This window comes from Chrysochloris asiatica, unplaced genomic scaffold, assembly GCF_000296735.1.
Source record: "Chrysochloris asiatica unplaced genomic scaffold, ChrAsi1.0 scaffold00219, whole genome shotgun sequence".
In the NCBI taxonomy this organism is placed as follows: Eukaryota; Metazoa; Chordata; class Mammalia; order Afrosoricida; family Chrysochloridae; genus Chrysochloris; species Chrysochloris asiatica.
The window spans coordinates 3,526,668-3,552,041 of record NW_006408737.1 but is presented as its reverse complement, the minus strand read 5'-3'; the positions used below and the strand labels follow the sequence as shown (position 1 = coordinate 3,552,041).

Genomic DNA, 25,374 nt, shown 5'->3' with positions numbered 1-25,374 from the left:
CTAAAAGATATGTTAACTTACAGTCTGATTTTGCACATGAATAGGATTGTGCTTATTCTCTGAACACATAGATGTTTAATCATGTTTTTTAAGATAATGAAAGCATAGTATAAAGCGTACTAACAATGAAGAATATCAGTGTTCCGCTCACCTTTCACCTTGCAGGGTGAATGAATTGACTGAGGAGGAGGAGTGTTGTATCTGTATGGATGGCCGAGCCGACCTCATCCTGCCTTGTACTCACAGCTTCTGTCAGAAGTGCATTGATAGATGGTAAGTTATCTACAGCCTTACTGGGATGGGCAAAGGTCAAATGGGAGAGTGTCCTAAAGGATTTTATACTAAGAATACTTAAAGAAATACTCAGGTTCATCTTGTATAAACTAGTTTATTGCAAAATAGTCAAGGCAAGGCATATAAGTAAGAGCTCAAGACATTTAACACTGGAGAATCTGAAGTAAATTTACAATGGTAGTTTAAATGTTAGCGTTCACATGTTTGGATTTGGAGATTTTACCTTTAACAACTGGTCTCAGCAAGGAGATTTGAGCACCCCTTGAACTCAGAGAAGACTCTGCATAGCTAGCATTTGAAGTTAGCTGAGGCAAGCACTACTGTCTCAGCAGGACTTCTCAATCTTCAGAGGGTCAGAGAGACTCTTGTTTCTGTCTTCGCCCAAAATGAGCAGAAACCTATGGGTTTACACACCCTTCGTGCTGTCATGTTCAACCATAGTTAACATGTTTTATTGTTGTGGCGCTGTGAGTTAACGTGCTGGACTGCAAAGCTGATTGGAATTGCAAACTCGGCGGTTCAAGCTCACCAGCTGCTCCTCGAAAACCACAGGGTTGCTATGGATCAGAACCGACTCAACAATACTTAGCAATTGCCAGTTAAAGAATTGTATGACAGGCATATTTATGGTTTGTTGACTTATATTGTTTTATTGCCAATTATGGAATTTTAATATGACATGTAATATTTACATGTTTCAAGCTCAAGTTAATTAATTAAAACTTATGAAAATTGTTTTTAGTGGCATATTTGTTTTGTTAATTTAAAGAGATAAGATTAAGGAACATTCTGTTATCACAGAATACAGGTACACAGCCTGACATTCAAAAAACTGTTTACAACCCAGTTCACATACTATGTTAATCTATTTTCAAGGTTGGAAGAACTTTCCAACAACTGTACTTAAAGTCTATTTCTAAGTTCAGAAATTCTCTGTTTTTAACTTCACATTTATAAGTGAATTGTTTTTACAATACTTTTAAATACGTAGGTATTTAAAAGTAAAAACATCATGACAGTACAAAAAGCATTATAGAAGTATGAATAATAGTGACTTACACATGTTTTTGCTTTTTTTTTTCTTTGACTTTTTATTGTGGTTTGAATAAAGTTTACAGAGCAAATTCGTTTTCAATTCAACAGTTTTCATACATTTTGTTTCATGACATTGATTGAAATCCTCACAGTTTAACAGTATTCTTTCCACTTATTTCCTGGGCTGCCCTCCTTCCATTCTTCCTTCTTTCCTGTCCCTTCCTGCCTCCTGAACTTTGTCTATGGAAAAATGCTGCCCCTCTGGTCTAGTATGGTTCACTGTTATGTTCACTTTATAGGCTTGTCTATTGTTTGGCTGAAAGTTGATCCCCATGGGTGGGTTCAGTTCCAGGCTTGAAGAATGTTGAAAGAACACAGTCTCGAGGGTTCCACCAGTTTCTATCAGACCAGTAAGTTTGGTCTATTTTATGATTTTGAATTTTGTTCTACAATTTTTTTCTTCCATCCTGTCCAAAACCTTCTATTGTAAACCTGATCAACTCGGTGGGCACCATCTAGTTTACTGGTCTCAGGGTCGTGGAGGCTGTGGTTCACGTGGTCTACTTGTCCTTTCCACCAATTGTTGTTTCTCGAGTCTTCATTTTCTTCACTCTTCTTTGTTCCAGGTGGGTAGATACATACATGTGATTTTTAAGAACATTATAGATTCAGATGGTATTTAAGAGCATATAGAAAAATGCATACCAGGTAATATATATGAATAAACTTTGAAAAGTACAAAAATAACTTTATTATAATTAAGTATGAGAGATTTTGTTATTTATTTCTTTGGATTTACTGTTTTCTAGTTTAAAATATTTTTGTACCTTAATGTTTATGAAATGTGAAATGTATCTTTATATGCAACAAGGAGATTCATGCCTGACTTGAGTCTAGATATTTCTTCTTTTTAGCTTCTTATACATGCTTATATCCTCTGTATATGTCTAGAGCACTATGAATCCTAGAGTACTGGACCTAGAGGGTACCTTAAAGATCTAACTAGTCAAGCTCATGGTTAAACAGAATAAGAATCGAGTATTTAAGATAATTTGTCGTTGAAATGCAACAAACTACACACTTAGGACTCCTGGTGTGGTGCTAAAGGATCAGCACTGGACTGCTAACCCACAAGGTTTGGTAGTTCAAACCCACCAGTTGCTCATCGGAAACCCTATACAGGGTTGCTATGTGTTGGAACTGACTCGCCAGCCCCTTAACAACACACATTTAAATCGAACAGTTTGGTAGGTTTGGTATGTATACACCCAGAAAAACCATCATCACAATCAAAATAATGAGCAGATTCATTACGTCCAATAGTTAACTTTTGCTCTGTTTAAATTCTTCTTCCTATCCCCCTCTGGAGGCCTGGTATGCCACTGTGGCTTAATGTGCTGGACTGCAAAGTTGGTTTGAACCACAAGGTCAGTGGTTCAAGCTCACAAGTCACTCCTCAGAAACCACGTAACAGGGTTGCAATGGGTCGAAACCAACTCCACGGCACTTCACAACAGCAATCCCTCCTCTAGCCCCCAGGCAATTGCTCTGCTGTAGAAGGAAGGTTTTTTGTTTTCGTTTGGTCCATGGCTTAGGAGAAGAGGGGCTCCACAGTGTGGTGGTGCTGTCTCTGTGGCTGGAGAGGGAGGTTCAGGCCAAAGATCTGTGGACAGGAGGGGAAGGCTAAAGGCCCCACATAGGTCGCACAGCTTCACAGGCTCCTAGTCATACTTGAGGGCGAGCCTCTCGCAGAGAAACTCACCTAGCCCTGCCTGAGGGCCGGCCACCCTGTGGAAGTTGGTTAGATGGTTGCCCATCTTCTAGATCATTTTCACCTCCATATGGAGGACATGGTTCTCCAGAAAGTTACAGAGGTAGGGGTTCTGTGGGTAGCAGCCACGTCATGCAGATCTAGAAGGGACTGGTTCAGGTTCTTCTCCAGGGCCAGGGCAGCTTCCATGGCGACTTCCAGGGTTCTTCCCCACTCGTCTTGGGACAGCTTCTGAACATCCTGGAAGAGAGTGTGACCGCCACACTGGTTTTGCAGTTTCAAGAGACACTTGGCATCCTCATACTTCCCCTTTGCCAACTCACAGAAGTGTCTTGCGCCTTCATCATCGCAATCAAAATAGAAGCCCAGAGAGAGGTAGGTCTAAGAGGCCCGCAGATACAGATTAACCAGACAGCTGACGCCAGCCTCTGCTTCAGCAGAATAATTCTGACAAAGATTTGAAGCTAACTACACATACAGACTGCAAAACTGGTTGAACTGCAAAGTCGGCAGTTCAAGCTCACCAGCTGCTCCTCGGAAACCCTATACAAGGTCGCTATGGGTCGGCACCTACTCGACGGCACTTCACAACAACAACAACAGCACACACACAGAGTCCTGGTGTGGCACTGTGAGTTAATGCACTAGGCTGCAAAGCCATTTGGACGTCAAGGTCAGTGGTTCAAGCTCTCCAGCTGCTCCTCAGAAATGCTATTCAGGGTTGCTATCGGTCGGAGCCAACTCAGTGGCATTTAACAACAACACACATAGAAAATTGGTGTTTGGCTGGTCCTGATAACGGAATAATAGCCAAGAAGATGGTCCCAGAGAAGAGATTGTGCCTAAAGAGGAGGTTTAAAGGTGTCCGAGGCTAGAGGTGGGGAGTCCGCAGATCTGTTCTATGTAAGCATTGTTGAAGCAGCAGACAGATCCACAGGAGACAGATCCACAGGACCGCCAGACACACTTACTCTCCTTAGCCGCTTTAAGTCACTACAGAACACTGAAGTTTCTAGAATTTTTATAAATGGGCTCATATAGCACTTTTTTTTTTTTTTGGTCTGGCTTCTTTAGCATAATTATTTTGAGATTTATCCATGTGGTAGCATGTATCAGTAATTCATTTTCTTTTTGTTCCTGTTTTTTAACGTTTTATTGTAAATTGGATGGCATTTGCAGAGCCAATCATCAGTTTTCCATTCCACTTTTCATACACATTTTGTTTCATTTCATTGATTGCAATCCCCACAGTGTTTTATCACTTATCTCACTTGCTTTCTCTGTTTTTTTCATTCCTCTTTCTTACCTAACCCTTTTGAACTCTGTCCTGGCTTGGGTAAAGGCCACCCATTGATTTCAAATGGTTGATTGTTCCAAGGTGCCAGTACCTCGCTAGTGTTATTGTTTACTTCATAAGCCTATTATTTGCCTGAAATTGAGCCATGAGAGTGAGTTCAGTTCCAGATCTGAAGGGTGACTAAAGGCCACTGTCTCAGAGGTTCTGCCAGTCTCCATTTGGCCAGTAAGTCTGGCCTGTTTTAGTATTTTGAGATTTGTTTCACATTTTCTCCCATTCTATCCAGACCTTTCTAATGTGATCCCTTTCAGAGCTGTTGGTAGTGGTAACTGGACACCATATAGTTCTTTACTTCTCAGGGTTGTGGAGACTGATGTTTGTGTGGTCTACTAGTCCAGTGGTTATCCTGCAACACCACACCAGGACTCTTGATGCACATTGTCTAATATTTAGGAGGTTCCAGTCATTTGTTTTGTCTTTTGCTATTTGTGTGTTTTAATTATGTTTGATAGTATATTTATACCATTTATCAGAGCCCCTGGGGAGTGTGCTGGCTCCATACAGTAAGCACTGGACTGCAAACCACAAGGTCTATGGCTCAAGCCCACTAGCTGCTCTGTGGGAGAAATATGAGACTTTCTGCTCCCGTCACCAGTTAAAGCCTACACTGACTCTCCTGAGTCGGAATGACACGTAACAACAACAACAAATCAGAGCTCCTAAGTTTATTCCAATTTTATCATTGATGATCTTTATAGTTCTAGGTCACAAGTCAGCAAAATGAACTCTATATAGTCATATAATATATGAAATTCCAAAATGATATCGATTGGGTATTATTTATGGTAAGGGAATGCTTTTAGTTTCTCTCTGTTGAGATTAACATTGGCTGTTGGTTTTATAGATCTGCCCTTAATTATACTGAGGAATTTCCCTTCTATTTCTGTGCAGCTGTTGTTTTTATCAGGAATGGGTGTTGTTGTTGTTGTTGTTAGGTGCCATCAAGTTGGTTCCAACTCACAGTGATCTTACGCACAACAGAACAAAACACTGCCCAGTCCTGCACCATCCTCAACAATTGTTACACTTAGTCCATTCAGTGCTGCTGACACTGTGCTAGTGCATTTCTTTGTGGGGTGTCTTCCTCTTTTTCCCTTGAGCCCCCCTTTTTACCCAGCTTGATGTCCTTCTCCATGGACTGGTCCCTCCCGATAATGTGTCTGAAGTATGAGAGACAGAGTCTCACCATCTTGGCTTTTAAGAAGCATTCTGGCTATACTCCTTTCAAGATAGATATATTTGTTCTTCTAGCAGTCCATGATAGTTTTTAATTTTCTTTGCTTACACCGTAACTCAAATGCATAAATTCTTCTCCGATCTTCCTTATTCATTGTTCAACTTTCACATGCATGTGAAACTATAGAAAATACCATGGCTTGGGTCTGGCACATTTTAGTCCTCAAACTGACATCTTTGCTCTTGAACACTTTAAAGAGGTCTTGTGAGCCATAGATTTGCCTAATGTAGTATGTCATTTGATTTCTTGCAGCTGCTTCCATGAGTGTCAAATGGCTTTGCTACATTAATGAATGTGATCATGTGTACTTTTCCTTTATTTTATTTATGTGATGGATTACATTGATTGTTTTTCTAATATTGAATCAACCTTGCATACCTAGTATGAATCCCACTTGGTTATGATGCACTTTTTTTTTTATATGTTGTTGGATTCTATTGGGTAGGATTTTGTTGAAAATTTTTGCATCTATGTTTTTGAGGAGTATTGGTCTATGATTTTCTTTTTATTGATGTCTTTGCCTGGTTTGGGTATAGGGTTATGCTCGCTTCATGAAATTAATTCATGAGTCTTCCATCCTTTTCGATATTCTGGAATAGTTTGAGTAGAATTGGTATCAGCTCTTCTCTGAATATTTAGAAGTACAGTAGATTTTTATGTATTGTATGCTGCCACTTTCAGTAGCTCTGATACAACTGTTTTGTAGCTTCTATTAAGATTTTCTTGAATGTCTGAACATTGTTTTTCAAAGATCTACAATTCTACATAGTGTTTTGTTTCCTTTCCATATTTTAATGATGTTGCCCACATTGTTTCCTATGATAAATTAGTTATCTTTTTTCCTCTATAGGTAATGTGGTTTGTTTTTTACTAATGACTTTTAAGATTTTTTTTTTCCATCATTGCTTTTTAGAATTGGATTATGGTGTGCCTTAGAGTAGTTTTCTTATTTCTTGTGCTTTGGGTTCATTGACCTTCTTGGATTTGTAAGTTGACAGCATCATCAAATCTAGAAGTTTTTTAGCCATTGTCTTCTCAAGTATTTTTTTCTGTCCTCTTTTTCTCTCCTCTCTGGAGAGAAAATTACACATATGTTGTTGTTGTTGTTGTTGTTAGATGCTATAGAATCCATTCTAATTCATAGTAACCCTATGTACAATAGAACAAAATGCTGCCCAGTCCTGCACCATCCTCACAATTGTTGTTATACTTGAGCCCATTGTTGATGTCCCTGTGCCAGTCCGTCTCACTTACTGACCCTCTGCTTTACCTAGCATGATGTCCTTCTCCAGGGACTGGTCCTTCCTGATAACATGTCCCAAGTATGAAAGAGGAAGTCTTGCCATCCTGGCTTCTAAGGAGCATTCTGGATGTACTTCTTCCAGCACACATATTAGGTCACTTGAAATTGTCCCAGAGTCTCACTGATGGCTATTTTCTTTCTTTTTTAAACTTTTTTGTTACTGAGTGTTTTCTCAGTGCTTCATTTAGACAGTTAATATTGCTGAGCCTTTAAAAATTCACTAATCTTTTCTTCTGCAATGTGTAACTTAACGTTGATCTCCTCCAGTGTATTTGTCTTCTCAGATATTGTAGAATTCATCTCCAGAAGTTTGATTTCAGGTTTTGAAATATCTTCCATGTCTCTAATTAATATGTGTAATCTTTCCTCCTGTTTTTTGAACATTGGGAATACCATTATAATAACTGTTCATGTTCTTGTTTGCTATTCTAACATCTGTGTCCATTCCGGGTTGTTTTTTGATAAATGCTGTTTTTCTTTATTAAAAAAAATTAATACTTTTTTTCTCTTAATTTTCTGCTGCTTTGTATGCCTGGCAATTTTTTATTGGATGATATATACTGTGAATTTCACCTTTTGAGTGCTGGATATTTTTATATTCCTTTAAATGTTCTTAGGGGGTCCTGATGTGGCACTGTAGGATAGATAGATACTGGACTGCTATTCTCAAGGTCACTAGATCACCAGGCACTTCTTGGAAACATTGCTGTGAGTCAGAACTGAATCAACGGTACTTAACATAAATGTTCTTGAGCTTTGTTCTGGAAGAGAGTTAGGTTACTTGGTAACAACTTGGTCCTTTTGGGTCTTGTTTTTATGATTTGTTAGCTGGAACCAAGTAGTGTTTAGTTTAGGGCTAATTATATCCCCCCCCCCCCCATTACTGAGTGATGACCATTCATAGTATTCTACATTGTGAGATTTCCCCGTCTTTATCCTCTGTCCCTGTGTGAACTTCTGATGCATTTCCCTCTTGTCCTTTTGGGTGATTCTCCTCAAACTCAGGTAGTTTCTTCATACACACACACACACACACACACACACACACACACCCCACTGTTGGGCTGGCTATACTCAAGGGGGCCTCTACAGAGCGCCAAGTCACCTCTCCAGTACTCTGCCCTGTGAGTTCTTGCTGCTCTGCTTTCTCTGGACGTTCTCTTCTGTCTCTTACCCTCACGGAGTTTGTCAGACTTCATCTAAGTGCCTCCTGCTTGCTGGGGCCTGAAGACTCTCTCAAGGCAATAAGATGGGGACATTTCAGGACTTGCATGACTCAGGGATCACTGTCCTTTGTTGCCTGGTGTCCATTGTTGAAAACCATTGTCTCCTATATTTATCCAGTGTTTTAAGTAGGGATAAATCTGGTCCCTGTTGGCCAGAAGCATTAGTCAACTATTTAATTTTAAATTGAGACATTTGTGGACAGAGCAACGCACATACCGAGTCAGATAGCTCTGAAGTGCCAAAAATTAACCCCTACCTAAAAGCTTTCACATTTTTGTTTTTAGAACAAATTTCTAAAATTTTGCATAAAAGCCAAAGAGCAATTGATATAATTTAGTTGCTTGATCTCATATTTCTTTGAGAGATGAAGAAATATATCCCTGCATGATTTATTTCTGTTCAAATGTTAAATTTTGAAATTTCCAAAATAATCTTTGACAAGAAAAAAATTCCTTTGGAAAGCATAATTTTAACTGATCATTTATGAGTTCTTTCCCTACCTGAAAAATTATTCTACAGGTAAAGTTTATCTTTTCTTTTAAACCTTGATGACTTCATTTTTACACAGTTTCTTGAAATCTTCCTATTGCTTATGAACCTTAGGGATTGTATCAGGCCTTTAAGCTTAGTTGCATTGTCAAGAGTTGTAGTAGATACTACTTAGGAAAGTGACTAATCTCTTACCTGTTTCATTATTGCACTGCCACTCTCAGGACCTTCCTAGAGTAAAGGCTTTCATTTATGTCATCGCAAATCAGCATTTCCATTGGTCTCAATTGGAGTCCTGCTGTGACACTGTAGAAGCAGCACTCAACCGCAGTGTCAGTTTGAACCACAAGGTCAGCAGTTCAAACCTACTATACACTCTTGAAAACCCTATACAGGGTCGTTATGAGTTGGAACTGACTCGATGGCACTTAACAACATCAACAACAATCTTTCATTGATAAGAAGGAATTTTCATTTTTCACTTAAGACATAAGAATTTTCAAGGATTTACAAGAAAACAATGTACAGGAATACTGTAATATTGTTTGTCATGGTAAAAAACTGAGGAAAAAGCTAAATATCCTTCTGTTTACTGTATGTCATGCCCATACAGTAGAATATTGTGTTTAAAGATAGATAGTTTTAATGTACTGATATGTAATAGTTTATAGACAAGTTAGGAGTTCTGGTGTGGAGCTGTGGGTTAATGTACCTGTTTGAGCCACATGGTTGGTAGTGCAAGCTCACCAGCTGCTCCTCAGAAACCCTATACAGGGTTGCTATGAGTCGGAACCAGCTCGATGGCACTCAACACTAACAACATAGACAGGTAAAATGGGCAGTGGTATGTAGATACACACAAGCTTAGTCTTTGCCTGAAATTAGATATAAGAAACTGGTAACTGTGGTTGCCCCTGGAGAAGAGAATTGAAATTTGGTTTGAATGGCAAGGTTGGCAGTTCAAACTTGCCAGCCACCACTCAGTAACCCTATCCAGGGTCACTATGAGTCAGAACTGACTCAACAGCACTTAACAGCAACAACAACAATGCCTGTGGTCGGTAAGACTTTGTCTTTCATACTTAGAATGTGTTGTCAGAAAGGACCAGTCCCTGGAGAAAAGCATCACCATCATGTGGATGGTGAGAGATAAAAAGGCAGACCCTCAATAAGATGGATTGACATAAGGACAGGAGGAATAACAGTTGTGAGGATGGCACAGGACTGGTCAGTGTTTCATTCTGATGTGCTTAGGGTCACTCAAAGTCCAAAATGACTCAGTGGCACCTAACAATAACAACATGCCTGTGGTTATAATGTCATTTGGGAGTAGGGTGTCTTTGTTACTAGGACAGGATTAGTGTAGCATGTATTTTAAATCAGTCTCTCTGTTTTGTTTTTATTGTGAATTGGGTGAAGATTTACAGAGCAAATCGATTTTCCATGCAGCAGTTCATGCACATTTTGCTTTATCTCAATGATTGTAATCTTCACACTGTAACATCACATTTTTCACTTGGTCCCTGTGTTTCCTGTTACTAATTCTCCTCCTCCTTTCTTAACCCTCCTGACCTTTGTCCTTGGGTAAATGCTGTCCTTTTCATCTCAGTGGCTGATTTTTTAAAAAGGTGTGCCTACCTTAATAAAGGAGTTATTGTTCCCCGTATCTACTTATCTAGGCAAAGTCCTGGTGTGGCACTGTAGGTTAATGTGCCGGACTGCAAAGTCGTTTTCAATCATAAGGTTGGGGGTTCAAGCTCACCAGTCACTCCTTGGAAACTATACAGGATGGCTATGGGTTGGAACTGACTTGACAGCACTTAACAACATCCACAGCAAGCAAGGTCAGCAGTTCAAATCTACCAGCTGCTCCATGAGAGAAAGATGAGACTTCTGCTCCTGTAAAGATTTACAGCCTCAGAAACCTTATACAGGGTCACTACAAGTCGGAATTGGTTCAGTGGCAGTGTGTTTAGTTTGGTTTTATTGTTTGGCTGGTGAGTTCATATCCAGACTCCAGTCTTTGTTTGACCAGTGTTGTTGTTGGTAAGTGCCAATGAGTTTGTTCCAACTCATAGAGATCCTGTTTAGGGTTTCTGAGCTTTAAATCTTCACAGGAGCAGAAAACCTCATCTTTCTCCCATGAAAGTGGCTGGTGAGCTCGAACCATGGACCTTGTGGTTTGCAATTCAGCGCTTAACCTTATGGAGTCACCATGCTTCCATTGGAGTAGTAAGCCTGGTCTGTTTTATGATTTTGTGTTTTGTTCCACATTTTTCCTGTACTAATATTGTGCTTCTTCTCAGAGCAGTTGGTAGTAGTAGCCAGGCACCTTCTAGTTCTTCTGGTCTCAGGGTCTTAGAGGCTGATGTTTGTGTGGTCCATGAGTTCACTGGACTAATTATTTCCATATGTCTTTGATTTTCTTCACTCTTCTTTCCTCCCACTGTTCTTCTTTTCTCCCAATAGGGAGAGACCAATGATTTCATCTTAGATAGTCACTCACAAGCTTTTAAGACCACAGTCACCACTGATTAGCGATGTAGAACATTGTCTTTGGAGACTATGTTATGCAGAGTGGCCTCGGTGTCCCCAGAGACTATGGTCCTAGCCTCTGAGACCCCATGAGTCTAAGTTAATCTCCCTTGAGATATAAAAGATTAAACAAGCAAATGAGAGAAGTGGAGGTGGGGGAAGAAAGATGCCAAGCAAGACACATGAAGTTTGCTGAGGAGCAGAAGCTCAAAGAAGACCTTCAGAGCCCACAGAGAGAAAAAGCCGTACCCTAGAACCAGCAACATTCTGAATTTGGACTTCTAGTCTTCTGAGAAAAAAATGACCATTTGTTGAAGCCAGCCACTTGTGCTCTTTCTGTTACAGCAGCACTGGAGAACTAGACAGCCTTGTGCATGTGTTACTTTTCAAACAAACCAATTTTTAGAAAAGAAGAAAAAGAAAACTTAACCTTCTTCATTTGACTTTTTTTTTTAATAGGAGTGATCGACACACGAATTGCCCTATCTGTCGCCTCCAGATGTCTAGTGCAAGTGAATCTTGGGTGGTGTCAGATGCACCGACTGAAGATGATATGGTTAAATATATCCTTAACATGGCTGATGAAGCAGGTCAGCCCCATCGGCCATGACCTTTGGATCGAAGGTGTTCTGTTGTTACTGTGGGCTTTCAACACTGGTCATGGAGGAAGAATGCAGGGACACTGTGGTACGGACACAGGAAAATTATTTTTCCCACCCTCTTATTTTTGCTATTCTGATAATTTGTCCCATTTCTTTTAATAAACTTTCCACGTCTTCCACTTATAGTAAACTAAAATTTGTTACTGTTTTAGACTATATTGTACTTTTTAAAATATGTTTTATATGGATTCAAACTAATTCCTGTGTGAATCCTTTGCCAAGGTAGCACTAACATTTCCAGAAGCTTCTGAAGTACTACTTGATTTTTTTTTAGGACAGGAGTGTTCTGGAATACTTTTATGTTCGAAAGATGTAGACATCCCAGAGAGAAAACTTTTTAAATGACTAAAAATGTAGAATTCATCAAAGTGCATGTTACTACTTAAAACTGGTCTTTGTGCTGGAATCTAAGGAGTATGCACACCCCCTTGTGGTTTATTATTGCTCCTGTATTTTTACTTGAAATAATCAAGAGTTATTTCACTAACTTTAGCACCTAGGTTTTGTCAGGTGAATTTGAGTGAGGACTATAAAATTGGGCCTGAACTTGCCTTGTGACTGGATTTCGGCTTAGGGGAAAAGAGGTTCTACTGCTTTTTTGAATCTTGGCTATTCTTGGAATGCTTTCCCACATCTGGAAAACGATTCGAAGTGGCTTTTGATAATACTCACACTTCCTGGAATTTCAGAAGGAAATTTTTCTTCATCACAAATTTTACATTTACTATTTCCAAATTACAATAAATCATTCAATAGTAGTCTATGGTGCTTTTATTTTCTTAAGTTAAAGACGTCTTTCTGAAGTTTAGATTTTAGATTAAGAAAGAAGAAAACAAGATATAATTTTTTTTAAGATATCAAATTTTAACCATATAAATAAAATGCCTCTGAAAATTAGGAGATAATTTTTCCTTTTTACTATTTCATTGTACTTCCTTTGAAAGTGGAAAATGTATGGTAATAATAGAATTATGCCTCCAGTAACACCTCAACCATTTTTCAAATGTTGTCTATAAAATTTTGCCTAGCAAATTTTTTTCTTTATATTAAACATTAACATTTCAGAATATAATGGAACTGACCTATCCTTTGAAGAGTATTTTAACATTCAAGGTAGGTATTCTGATCTATTATTGGTAAGTTACAAATACTGGTTTTCTGAGTACTAAAGTACACAATTTTAAGTGCTGCTTATTGATGACAGAATTTTTGGAGTCCTGGTGTGGCACTGGAGGATAAGCACTCGACCGCAAGCTTGGTTTGAACCTCAGGGTTGGGGTTCAAACTCACCAGCCACTCCTTGGAAACTCAATGCAGAGTCTCTATGAGTCAGAACCGACTCAACGGGATTTAACAACAACAATTTTAATAGGCATACAAATTACTCTTTTTCTAGGGGAAATGTCTATTGGAGGCTAACTTGATCCTGGTCACAGAATACTGTTGACTTAATCGTTTGACATTGATAATGGGGATAGTTAAGTACCAAATGGCTAAATACTCAAGATAGATGTTTATGGAAGCAGACTATTGGGGGCTTGATCAAGTCAACCTGGCAATGTGTGGCCTCTTGTTGTTAGATTTCTGCATTCAAAACTGAAGCTTTATCTGTGGCTTCACACTTATTTCAGCAGTGGAACCTTTTCTTCCCCCCCAAGTAAAAAACCCCCTACCTACATAAACATGTACATACACAGTCCCATTATATAAAAATCATTTTATTAATGTTTTATCATCCATTATATGGACTTTATATACTATAAATATTATAAAGTAAACCAGTTATAACACATTAGTGCACTGATGACTTCAAGTCTATTTGAATTTGATGAGAACACATCTGTATGGTAGGAGTTGTTTTTAAAGTTTTTGGTTTTTTTAAATTCAGGTCAGAATTGTAGAATCCTGAATCTCCTCCATGTATGACTAATAAGTTAGGGAACATATTTTGAAAAGTTTGGAATAGATGATTACTGGAGATTTCTTCCAGCTCTCAAAATTTTAAGTGCCCTTTTGGATTGGACTTGGCTAAATTTAATGGATGGCCTAATTTTTTAAATGTTTATGAAAATAAAGTTACTTTACAGAGTTTGGGATCTTTCCAGGTATAGCCAATGATTTTGTTCCCCAGAATCCTTCAGCTTTCAAGGAACTATTTAATAACTAACCCAGTGACTTGATATTGCTGAAACCTCTTTATTTTACAATAAGAACTCCAAGATACTGATCTACTGTGAAATATAAAATATTTTTCTTAGCCTTATCAAATAAATGAACACACAGTTCTGTGCTCACTCCATTAAACTTTAGAATGTGAATGTTAGGTAGATTCTTCTGTAATAACTAATCTTTTAAAAGCTGTAAATTTGTTGAAATGTATACTTTTTGTATTCTGTACAGCTTTGTCTTTTTAAATATGAAGTACTTAAATGCACTACTATGTTAAGAAATGTAATGTGTGCCTTCTAGGAGTTGTGAGATGGTCTTATGAACTCTATGGAATTTATTTTACAAGCTATAAGGTTTTTCTTATCCTAACTCATTAATAATGCATAGAGCTTTAGTCTGAGAAAATGAATTTGACTATGTACTGAATTTAGATATTACGAATAAGAGTATGTTTTATTCTTAGGACAAACTGATAAAACTGTGCAATAAATAATCTGTACCAAATAAATTTAAGAGAATTTTTTTTTTCTTATCACATAATTTCATACTCTTAGATACTAAATGTCTGTATTCCATAGAGAACTATTTATCTTATGTTCTGAAAGTTTTTGATGTTAGTGCTATTATTTTAAAATCCATGTCAACTTGGACTAATTTCTTTATGTCTAATGTAGACCTGGAGTCCTGGTATGGTGCTGTGGGTTAATGTGCCAGACTGCAAAGCCATTTGAACTGCAGGGTTGGCAGTTCAAGCTCACCAGCTACTTCTCAGAAACCCTATACAGGGTCGCTTTGGGTTGAATGTAACTCGTTGGCACTTCACAGCAACAATGTAGACCTGGGTAATCATTGTTGGGAATACTTTTGGTTCAGTAATTGTAAATTAAGGGTTGGATTCATTAAAAGGCAGTTTGAAGAATTTTCATATTAACTTTTTTAAAATTCCACAATTTACTTTGTCTATCCAGGAATAGGGAATGATTTGGAGACTAGGGAAGTCAACTGATTGACCACATTTATGATGAGCACCACAATAACCATGGAATATAAAGAACTGACAACAGACTTTAATTAGTTTTCATGTCTCTTTGCCCTGTTGAATAGTGAAAATAATTGATAAAATATTCCACTCTGTGGAGTATTTCTGAGACAAAAGGATGTAATCAGAGAAGTAGCTTAGTGCTGAAAAGGGAATAAGGTACATCATCACCATTATCATATATCTATCATACAGTTTAATAGCAAAAAGACACAGTATCAAAAGGTAGAAAAGCCTTCTTCGAGACTTTGATAATCTTGTAGCTGTTAAAGCTTACCCTGTCATTTTCTGTATTACTAATATTTATGTCTTACAGCTGAGGTATAAATGTTTCCAAGGAATTATGTTTGTCTGATTTGTGTTCCTTTTAATGTAGTTAATTGCACTCAGCATTCTTTATAACATGTATAGTTCAGGTAATGAATGTTTAGCTAAATCACCAGTATCTCCTCTTTAATTTTGTCTACAAAATAGTAAAAGGTAAATATTATTTCACTTACATAGCACTCGGAAACAAGAGAAAGCCAGGACGATGTGCTTTCAACATTGTTTTAATCCAAGGCTCAGGATGGGCCTTGGTAAATGCCAATCCTGGAGCCATGATTTGTTTTCATGAGTTAGAAAACAATGATGATTGTTTCAGCAATATAGTCTGAATTAACATAAAATGAGCTAAAGCCTTTTAGAATCAATAAACTCAAAAACTGCTCTTTTAGAATCCTGAGCCTTTGATTCCAACTGCAAACACAATGAAAGTTGGCATTCACTCACTTACATACAGCAGTGTCATGTAAGTACAAAGTGCTATTGAAAAAGAGGTCTGAGAAGCTGACTGATCGGATAAAATCCAACAAATGCTGGCTGGGCTGACTAAAATTATATCCAGGGAAGAGGAAATGATCATGTGTGACTTTGGTCATAAGGTATAACAGGACAAGCTTGATAAAAAGTTAGATAGCAACGCTTTACCTCTGGGTCTAGGAAGGTCAGTCGGAAAAGTTAGCATTTTTCTCGTGTTTGAGTCATGGTAAAAGATAAATTAGCAGTTTTTACTGCATTTTTATAATCCAATCTTTTAAAAAAATAGCTTTAAATAATATTAAATTGAAATCATTTCCATTTATTGAGCCACTGTCCTGACAGATTTTATTTAATAACTTAAAAAAAAATTACTGGTACAGAAAAATGACAATGACAAACTGTATAATACTTGCTACATTAGGGCAAATGTATACAAATGGAACTTTTCAAAACTGATGAAGTCTTAAGGTAAATGCTGGGTTTTCAATTTCATAATTAGCTGTAAGATAGCATATATGTTTGTCTAATAAAAAGACTAAGTTCTGTATGCTATGTTGACCAGTAGAGGGGACAAGCATTATAAGATTACAGGACAAGACAAACTAAATTCAAATAAGCATTTTCACAAGCAAAAATAGGATTCTTCTAATTTTATAATGACCAAAAAGGACTTCCCATTGACTGAATTTGCCCTCAGTAAGATGGAAAGCCCTTGAGCAGCTTGTTGAGAAATACATACCATTTAGGAGCACAAATACTTTAAACATTGCCAAAAAAATTCATTCAGTTACTCAACATTTATTGAGCACCTACTATGTACCAGGTACTAGTAACACAGATGAAGAATACATTAGTAAAGCTTAAATTTAGATTGGTCTTTAAAATGTACCAGGTTGGAGTGATTTTTAAAAATCAAACATTCTTGAGACTTCATGGAATAGTGGGGATGTGACACGATTAGGAGTAAGGAAGCTAGTTCTAGCCTCATTACTTTTCAGCTGTGTGACCTGAAGCAAATTTCACTTCTCTGGCCCTAACTTTTAATCAGTAAAACAAGCCTTGGGCTTCAGTTTATAGAATGTTAGAGTCAAAAGGAACAGAAATCACCTGTTACTGTTTGCCGTCTAGCACTGTCTGCCTCCTAGTACCTCTACAGGGCAGAGTGGAACTGCTCCATAAGGTTCCCTTGGCTGCACATCTTTACAGGAGTAGATTACCAGGTCTCTTTGCCCACAGAATGGCTGGTAGGTTCAGCAGCTAAGCTTTTCAAAGTTTTTCCCCAGGAGTCCTTAGTTGAAATGAAAATGTTGTCTAGAAGGCCCAGTCCAAGACTGATGAAAGCAAAGTCACTATGAAGTAAGGGCAGCACCCAGAAATTCCCTCCTGCCCTTCCAACCCTGGCATGGTCTGTGAGGGCTACTCACAGAACACCATTTGAACACCTCACATCTCGTCCAAAGCCTCACTTTAGATGAGGAAACTTTTGGCTTCCTCAATAGAGATGGGATCTTAATAAAACACTTTAAGAAATTCATTTTTTTAAAAAAAAAACACAAATTGTCAAAGAAATTTTCTGTTTTAATTTTCTCAAAATAGCCCCTTTATGAAAGGAGCTTTGAAATGGATTTTAAGGCAGGCAGGAAGTCAGAGGCTGAAATGAACCACTACCTACAAGCTTGCGGAGCCTGAAGAGGAGTAGGAATACAGTGGAATACCACAGTCCACATATCACCTGGCATTTGACCGTGGAAGGTCCTGGCCCCAACAATGCAAGCACTGGTGGTTTCAAAAGAAATATTTGGAAAACTAGGAACAAGTTCAGATAAGTGCCCAGCTCTCTGATCTCCAAGGAGTTATCATTTGTAACTCAGAAATGTTAACAGAATGTTACATCTTAAAGTGAACAGTGCAACCTAAATCACTAGTTTGCAAGTTCTTCAGAGGTATCCTCTCTATGGAAGAAAGTTCTATTTGGTGTCTTGGTCACTGTTAGTTACATCAGACTTGAAATTAAACCCAGCATTAGAATGCATGTCCAGTCCTGGTCCTATTAGGTCAGGACTGTGATCTCTTCTGATTTCATGGCATCGGACAAGAAGCTGAGCTCATTGCATAAGGTCTCATATCTGAAAGCCATCCGGATCTGAGCAACATTTGTCTTTCGAATGTCATTTCCTTCAGGTCCTTCTTTATAATAATTTTGTCCCAGAAACTTTTGTTTTTCCTATGGATCAATAAAAATACAAATGAAACAGTATATCTTAGATTAACTTTTTCTATCTATACAGGCAACCTTAACATTAGCGTGTAGGATAAGCACTGAACTGCAAGATCAGTCAGAAGTTAGCACCACCAGCTGCTCCTTGGAAACCCTATATAGGGTCACTATGAGTTGTAACTGTCTTGACAGCACTTCACAACATTAGCCAGAAAATCAGACTATGAGATCTTTACTCAGGACATCGTTCCATATTAAGCTCTTATTAAATTCCCCTGTTCATCTCCTTAAGGATGTCATGTCGCCTTGGCAACCGCATTCGTTACCGTCATTTGTGACTAAGCTTTCTTTCCTTGATCAGAAAGGAAAGATACGGGTTGCAAGAGCTATTGGGGATGAAGAAGGGAAGATAAATGGATGAAGACTCTAAGATGTCCCTCCTGAGAGTTGGTAAGGGGCATATAGTCAAGTGTTTCTGGGGCGGGCTATACCAAGGAACCACATCGACACAAAAAGAACCTTGAACATTCAGCTCTTCTCTGTGTCATCATCTAACAAGAACATCACCTGAGACAGCCTTCTTCCTGTGCCAGTGACATCACCCAGGGGAGGTACCCAGGAACCCAAGATACCATATAAACCAATGGTTCTCAACCCAGACTACATTAGAATCTTAGTGATCTAGTGTTGTAAAAGCAAATTATCACAAGTGGATGACTTTAACAAACAAAAATTGGTTCTAAGAAGTCTGAATTCAGACCACTGGCTCTAGGGGGAGGCTTTTTCTCTTGGCTCTGAGGAAGGTCCTTGTCTCATCAGCTTCTGCTTCCTGATTTCTAGGAGATTTCCATATGTTTGGCATCTGTCTTACCCCATCTCACTGTCTCTGCCTACTTGGTTAATCTCTTTCAAAAGAAAGTGACTCAGGACACACTCTACATTAACTTAACAAAGGCAACCCATTCCCACATGGGATAATAACCACAGCACACATGGAGGTTAGGATTTACAACACTTCATTTGGAGGGACATAATTCAATCCATAATACCTTGTTCAGTGCTGTCAAGTCTATTCCGACCCATAGCAACCCTATATAGGGTTAACAAGGAGCAGCTGGTGAGCTTGAACCACCGACCTTGCAGTTCAAACGACTTTGCAGTCTGGCGCATTAACCCAACAGCACCACACCAGGACTCCCCATAGTACCTAGGGAACTTTACAAAAATTACTTAGGCCTGGGTCCCATCCTTCTTGTTAAGTGCCATCAGGTCAGTTCTGACTCTAAGCAACCCTATAAAGGGTTTCTGAGGAGCAGCTGATGGTTTTGAACTGCCTACCTGGTGGTTCAAGCCAACCTTGAGGTTTAGTGTTTCCCTAACAATGCCACACCAGGACTCCTGGGTCCCACCCTTAGAGTTTTTAATTCCACTTAGGAGCTGTTCTTCTAGTCAAGAAGTACTGGTTGTCTCCTAAATGTCAGTGACTGTTTTAGGTCCTGAGGATATAATGCTGGACGAACCATCTCTGCCCTGAATACAGAGTATAATGTCAGTTGTTGTTAAGTGCCATCAAGTCTGTTCTGACTCATAGTGACCCAGTACAGGGTTCCCAAGGAGTGGCTGGTGTGTTTGAACCACTGACCTTCCAGTTAGCAGTCCTACTGTGCTGCACCAGGACTCCACAATGTCTGTGGTAGAGGTGTCAGTAGTAATAAAAACAGATTGAGAGGATAGAGTATGATGGGAAGAGTGGCTTGATGGCACTTTAACAACATCAGGAACAAAGAGGTGGCCTCTGAGTAAATCTGAGAAAGGTAATGGGGTCGCCATAGAAATTCAGGAGGCTCCCGAGGACAGATCCTCTCACAGAACATGAGTCATTGCAATAGAGACCCTGTTTGTTTAGTTTAGCACTGGCCCCCAGTGCCTAGAAAGTGCCTGGCACACCGTGAACATTCACTGTGTTTTGTTGACAGGATGGGAAGGAGGGGGCAGTACCTGATGTGAGAGGCCGCTCTGCAGCACGCTGTTTCTGGCAATCTCACACAGGTCACACGTGCTCAGCTTCCAGACTTGAGCTGCGATTGCATATTCTTCCATCAGTGCTTCCTAGATCCCTCCCCCAGAAGTAAATGCGTTAGATGGTAGAATATTCTGGCACACATAGCTAATTTTTCTTCAATAACCAGCACTTTGATGATCCAGCAGTTCTGTGTCTGTGAATGGAGTAAACTCAACAGCACACAGCATCATCATCTTTGCAGGAAATCTCAGGTTACCAAAGTGATAGAAACAAACCAACACCTACACTTTGTTGGCCTGCAGTGAGGCCTATGATGTCTGAAACCCTGAGCAGGGCACTGGGGGTGCCAGTCTCTGCCCTCCTGTGGCAGTCCCCTTTGTCAGGCATATATCTAGTATCTGCTCTGTAAGCTTACTTTTTTAAAAAAAATACACTATTTGCTTTCAGACTGTTCAAATATAAAAGTTACTATGAATAAAATGCCACAGGCAGATGGAACACCAATATGAGAATGAGAATTACCACAATACATGTAGTAAGATCCTTGTAGTATAAAGCCCAAAGGATTTGGGTTTAAGCTGTAGCCAGGCTGTATGTTCTGGGATGTGAAATGATGTGTTGTTGTTGAGTGCTGTAGAGTTGATTCTGACCCATAGCGACCCTGTATAAGATTCCCAAGGAGCAGCTGGTGAGTTTGAACCGCCAATCTTGCAGTTCAAATGGCTTTGCAGTCTGGTGCATTAACCCACAGTGCCACACCAGAACTCTGAAATGATGTGTAGTGATGACTAAGCCCTTCCCTCACTCTTTCCTGACACTATTGCTTCTGTATCCTGGAGCAGTGGTTCTCAACATGTGATCCAAGGGCGCATCAGGGTCCCCAAAACCTTTTACGGGGTCCACAGGTTTCCAACTATATATCTGTGCAAGGTTGGATTTTCTTCATATACTTTGATGAAAATGTGTATTATGACAGATTGCAAAATCAGATATGAGAATTAAATTTGCAAAAATGAAAAACAAGGCCACTTTTCTCGATAATTTTGTTTTGGAAAATATTTTCATTAAAAATTGCTAACTATATTAATATTTAATTTGATATGTTATTGTTATATTTTAATTTATTCAATAAATATTTTTTTAAATTTCTCAGTTATTTTCTAACACAGTAAATACCAATAAATGTCAACCACATAAATAAGAGTTCTTGGAGGGCCTCAAGTTTGAGTATAAAGGGGTTCTGAGATGAAAAGTTGAGCAAACCACTGTCCTAAAAAAGACTTCAGTGCTTCTTCTGTGCTTGCTAATCAGTGGCAGTCCTTATCAACAACATCAGAGTGCACTAGATACTTGTATGGCTAGTCCTCATGCATGACATCAACCTTCCTTCCTCTTTTGCCAGAAATCTAATGTGTAATAACAGTAATAACTGTAATAAGACAGTTTTATTAGTTTTTGTTTTTTTTTTTTAAACAACATTAGCTAACATTTGAATGCTTGCTGTATTCAGATGCTATATAAGGCCCTTTGATTCTGTATCTGAATGAGCCTGTACAATAAGGTAGAGATAGAGACAGTGTTATCTCCACTTTACAGAGAAGGAGGAAACAGAGAATAAATGATGTCACCAAGTTCACAGAGCTAAAAGTGTCAAAGAGGGAAAACAGAGAAGGACAAAGAAGTGAAATTGTGCCTTCAAGGGTTCAAGGATCCCAAAGCAGGAGTGGGGGTGGGGTTCTGGAAGGAATACTCACTGGTGGCTTACCTCTGTCTCACTGGGCTACCAGCCCACCCCAAAGCAGAAGTGACCGTCCACTTGGGTCTCTGCAGGGGGAAGACAGGCCAGAACTGATACCTGCTAGGGGTGTCATTGCCTCCCTCCCCCAACACCATCCTCACCTTCGTGTAGTGGAACTGCATGGGGTCATCGGTGGAGAGAGAAACGTGCAGTCCCTTGTGCAGGAATTCCCGCAGAGGGTTTTTAGAATACTCAAGGAACAGACTGTTGTTGCTAAGAGGAGACATGGCAATGGGGATCTGAGCAAGGTAGTAGAGATACTGCAGTACCGGACTCTGCAAAAGATCCACCAAATTCATGAGACAAGGCTCAGAGAAGGAGGGAGGGGAGAGGGAACGGGAAGGCGGGATGGAAGAAACATCCACCAATGGGAACCAGGGTCTGGGATCTGGGCAATGCCAGTGCAAGCTCTCAGCCAAGCCTGGGCCCACCGGCCTCCTTCCCACACTTGTGTGTTCCACTCACTCCTCTCTTGGGACAGCCTTCCTCCCCACTGCCTTAACTGGCTCACTCTTAGCTCTAGACTGGAGGCACTGGTCCTAGTTACACTGACCTCTCCTACTTATCCAGCTGCCCTCTCCCAGGCACCAGTGGTCAGTCCAAGAGGTGACCCCACTTTTGCTGTTGCAGTGCTTTGACCCAAACTTTCAGATTGAGAAAGTAAACACTCATCTCTTAGGGGGAGACCTGATGGAGCTAGAGTGCTTGACTGCTATCCACCTTCCTCTACAGAAATGTGGGACCAGGCCTGGGGAGCATTAGAAGCACACATGGTTCCTGAGGAAATAATCCAGAACACAGAGAAAGCTGAATGCAGAGTTCAGAGTAGCATTATTTAAAACTGGGTATAGAATATGTGTCTGACAACTGGAGACTGGTTAAATCAATTAGACACCATCCAAAGGAATGGGCTGTCTAGCCCACTGGGTCTTTAGGAGAAGAAGAGGTGTTGTACTGCAGCACAGAAAAATGCTTATAAAACAATGTTAAGAGGTCCCTGGGACCATCAAGGGAGAAGAGCAGAGCGCAGGACCCTTCCCAGAGATGGAGGCAGAGACGATGACATGGAGAGATGGAGCAGCTGGGGACTTTAGACCCAGAGAGGGAGAGCGACTGTGTGCTGCAGACTGGGGGGGGGGGGGGGGGGGGGGGGGGGGGGGGGGGGGCAAGCTTGTGGGGTATACCCTTTGGTTGTTTGATGAAGCATGGAGGGGATTGTAATCATGGCAATGAAACGATATACAATAGGATGAATATAAAGCTAATGTTCTCCCGTGTAAACTATCACATAATTCACAATAAAACAACAACAAAAAAAAACAATGTTAAGGGACAAAGCAAGAACCAAAATTCTTTGTTCAAAACCCATCACTGTCCAGTCTATTCTAACTCATAGTGACCCTAAGGGACAGAGCAGAACTGTCCCCTGGGGCTTCCAAGGCTGTTATCTTTACAGAAGCAGACTGTCACATCCATCTCCCACAGAGTGACTGGTGGATTCAAACTGTCAACCTTTCCGTTAGCAGCTTAGTGCTTTCATCACTGTGCCACCAAGGCTGCTTATAATAATAAGCATATTAAAAATATACAATGAAAACACTAAAAAGTAAAACCGGCTGTTTCTATTAAAGTCACAGCAATAAGGTTTTTCCCCCATTTTCCAAATTATAATGTGTTTGATTATATTAATTTCATAATTTAAAATGAAGCCAAGGTGACTAGTCAGAGGCCAGCCCAGAAAATGTCTTCTAGCATCACTGACAGAGTGTTTCCCAGGATCCTCAGGAGCCCAGCTGATCCCCCTTCTTCCAGGGGAGCCCAAAACAGGACAACAGACCTTGTAGGGGAGGCCCCAGAGAGGGGCCCAGCCATTACCTTCTTGAGGAGCAGCCCGTGGGAGATGTTGTCGGCAGTCAGGAAAGCAGACACCAGGTGGGTGATGGAGCCAGCCTCCCCACAGTGAGGTCTGAACAGGAAAGTGCTCAGGCCTCGTTCTCTGTAGAAAAAGGCAGGCCATGGGTCCACCCTGCCTGGGACCCCACTTGGGAGAGATAGGGATCCAGGCAGCTCAGAAACCATCATCCCAAAAATGGCAGAGGCCTAGGTCCAGAACTCCTCAGAACCAAGAACATCATCTCTTCATCACTGTGGCACAGAGATAGAGTCTAGTGGTAGGAACAGACCTTGCCCTCCCTTAACAACCCCCCCACCAACCCCCAGTCCTACTGCCAGACCTTGTAACCCAAGTCCGTAGAACTCGAGATTAGAAGAAGCCATCAAGCCAAACTTCGGGTATAAAAAGTGAAGTCATTTGTTCAGGTCAGTGGTAGAGTTAGAATCAGAACTCAATCTAGAAAAGCCCATCTTCCCAAGACTAACCCACCCCAACATCAGGCCAACTTCTTTCAATCCTGATCTCTTTCAAAGCCACCACACCCACAAATCAACATGGACTTGGCTGTTATGAGCCCAGCCCAAGGCCCAGCCAGGAGTAGGAGGGATGCCAGACTGGCAGGGAGGGGTGGCTCAGTGCCCTGCTGCACTGGACATCCAATTCCTGTCTATGGATGTCTTGGTGGAAGGCTGTCCACATAAGACCACTGGCATATTGGCTCTAAAAGGACAGATTCCGTCTGTTTTGTTCCCTCTGGTATAGGCAGCATCTAGAAGAATGCTGTCACAAAGCAAATGCAGTCCTACTTGTTGAATGAATGCATATGTGAACATTGTTGGAGTGTTTGGTACAATGAGCATGTATGTGTGCTGCTATGTTCTATGTAGGTGTAACGACTGTACATAAACATGTGTGTTTGGTGAGTATTTATATGAGACTGTATATGTGTGGTGTGCATCTGCATTGTAGAGAGGGAACATTCTGTATTGGTATGCATGTCATACTGGGCATATGTGTATGTATATGTACTGATACTAATATGTGCCTGTGTGTAGGATGCTGGGGAGTGCCCAGGTATGTGGACACATGGCCAGGTAGGTGTGCAGGGGCTGGACGCACCCACCTGCGGAGGTTGTTGAGCACCATGATGTTGGCATACATGTAGTACAAGTAGTAACTGTAAGGTGGGTTCTGCTCACTCGTCCAGATGTCAGGGCTGGGGCTCTTGTCCGAGAACATGTGGTCACTGTGCTTGGACTCATCATCCACGCTGTCGAACCCTGTCACCTGGGCAGGAGGAGGGATCCTGAGCATCAAGCCAAGGCAGAACAGGTCTCCCCAGGGCTTAGAGCGGAGCTGTCAAATAACTCTCTGGAACTGCCCTCACTTAGACACCTCAACTAGGGACCCTGTGGCCTGGCTGAGGCCACATTCCTCCCAGGGGTGGGGAGAGGGCACAACATACTCTCTGTTCCACCAAGCACCTGTGCGGAGTGAAGAGAGGGGCAGTGGGACAGTACGA

At 40.3% G+C, this 25,374-nt stretch overlaps 2 protein-coding genes and 1 pseudogene across 3 annotated transcripts in view; 1 reads left to right on the top strand and 2 right to left on the bottom strand.

Annotated features, from left to right (window-relative positions):
- RNF141 (ring finger protein 141) overlaps positions 1–12,029 on the top strand; it is a 56,036-nt gene extending 44,007 nt beyond the window's left edge. The window contains exons 5-6 of the mRNA XM_006873007.1: positions 166–273; positions 11,708–12,029. Of these exons, the coding sequence (XP_006873069.1) occupies positions 166–273; positions 11,708–11,858 (259 nt within the window). The 3' untranslated portion in view covers positions 11,859–12,029. The remainder of the gene's footprint in view (positions 1–165; positions 274–11,707) is intronic.
- On the bottom strand, positions 3,051–8,917 carry LOC102812471 (annotated as a pseudogene).
- A 5,940-nt stretch (positions 12,030–17,969) lies between the features above and the next one.
- Positions 17,970–25,374, bottom strand: part of AMPD3 (adenosine monophosphate deaminase 3) — a 47,301-nt gene continuing 39,896 nt past the window's right edge. For both annotated transcript variants that reach the window (XM_006873005.1, XM_006873006.1), the window contains 5 exons: positions 24,976–25,139; positions 23,834–23,954; positions 22,060–22,233; positions 20,136–20,246; positions 17,970–18,143 (listed from right to left, as the gene is read on the bottom strand). In XM_006873005.1, the coding sequence (XP_006873067.1) occupies positions 17,970–18,143; positions 20,136–20,246; positions 22,060–22,233; positions 23,834–23,954; positions 24,976–25,139 (744 nt within the window). The remainder of the gene's footprint in view (positions 18,144–20,135; positions 20,247–22,059; positions 22,234–23,833; positions 23,955–24,975; positions 25,140–25,374) is intronic.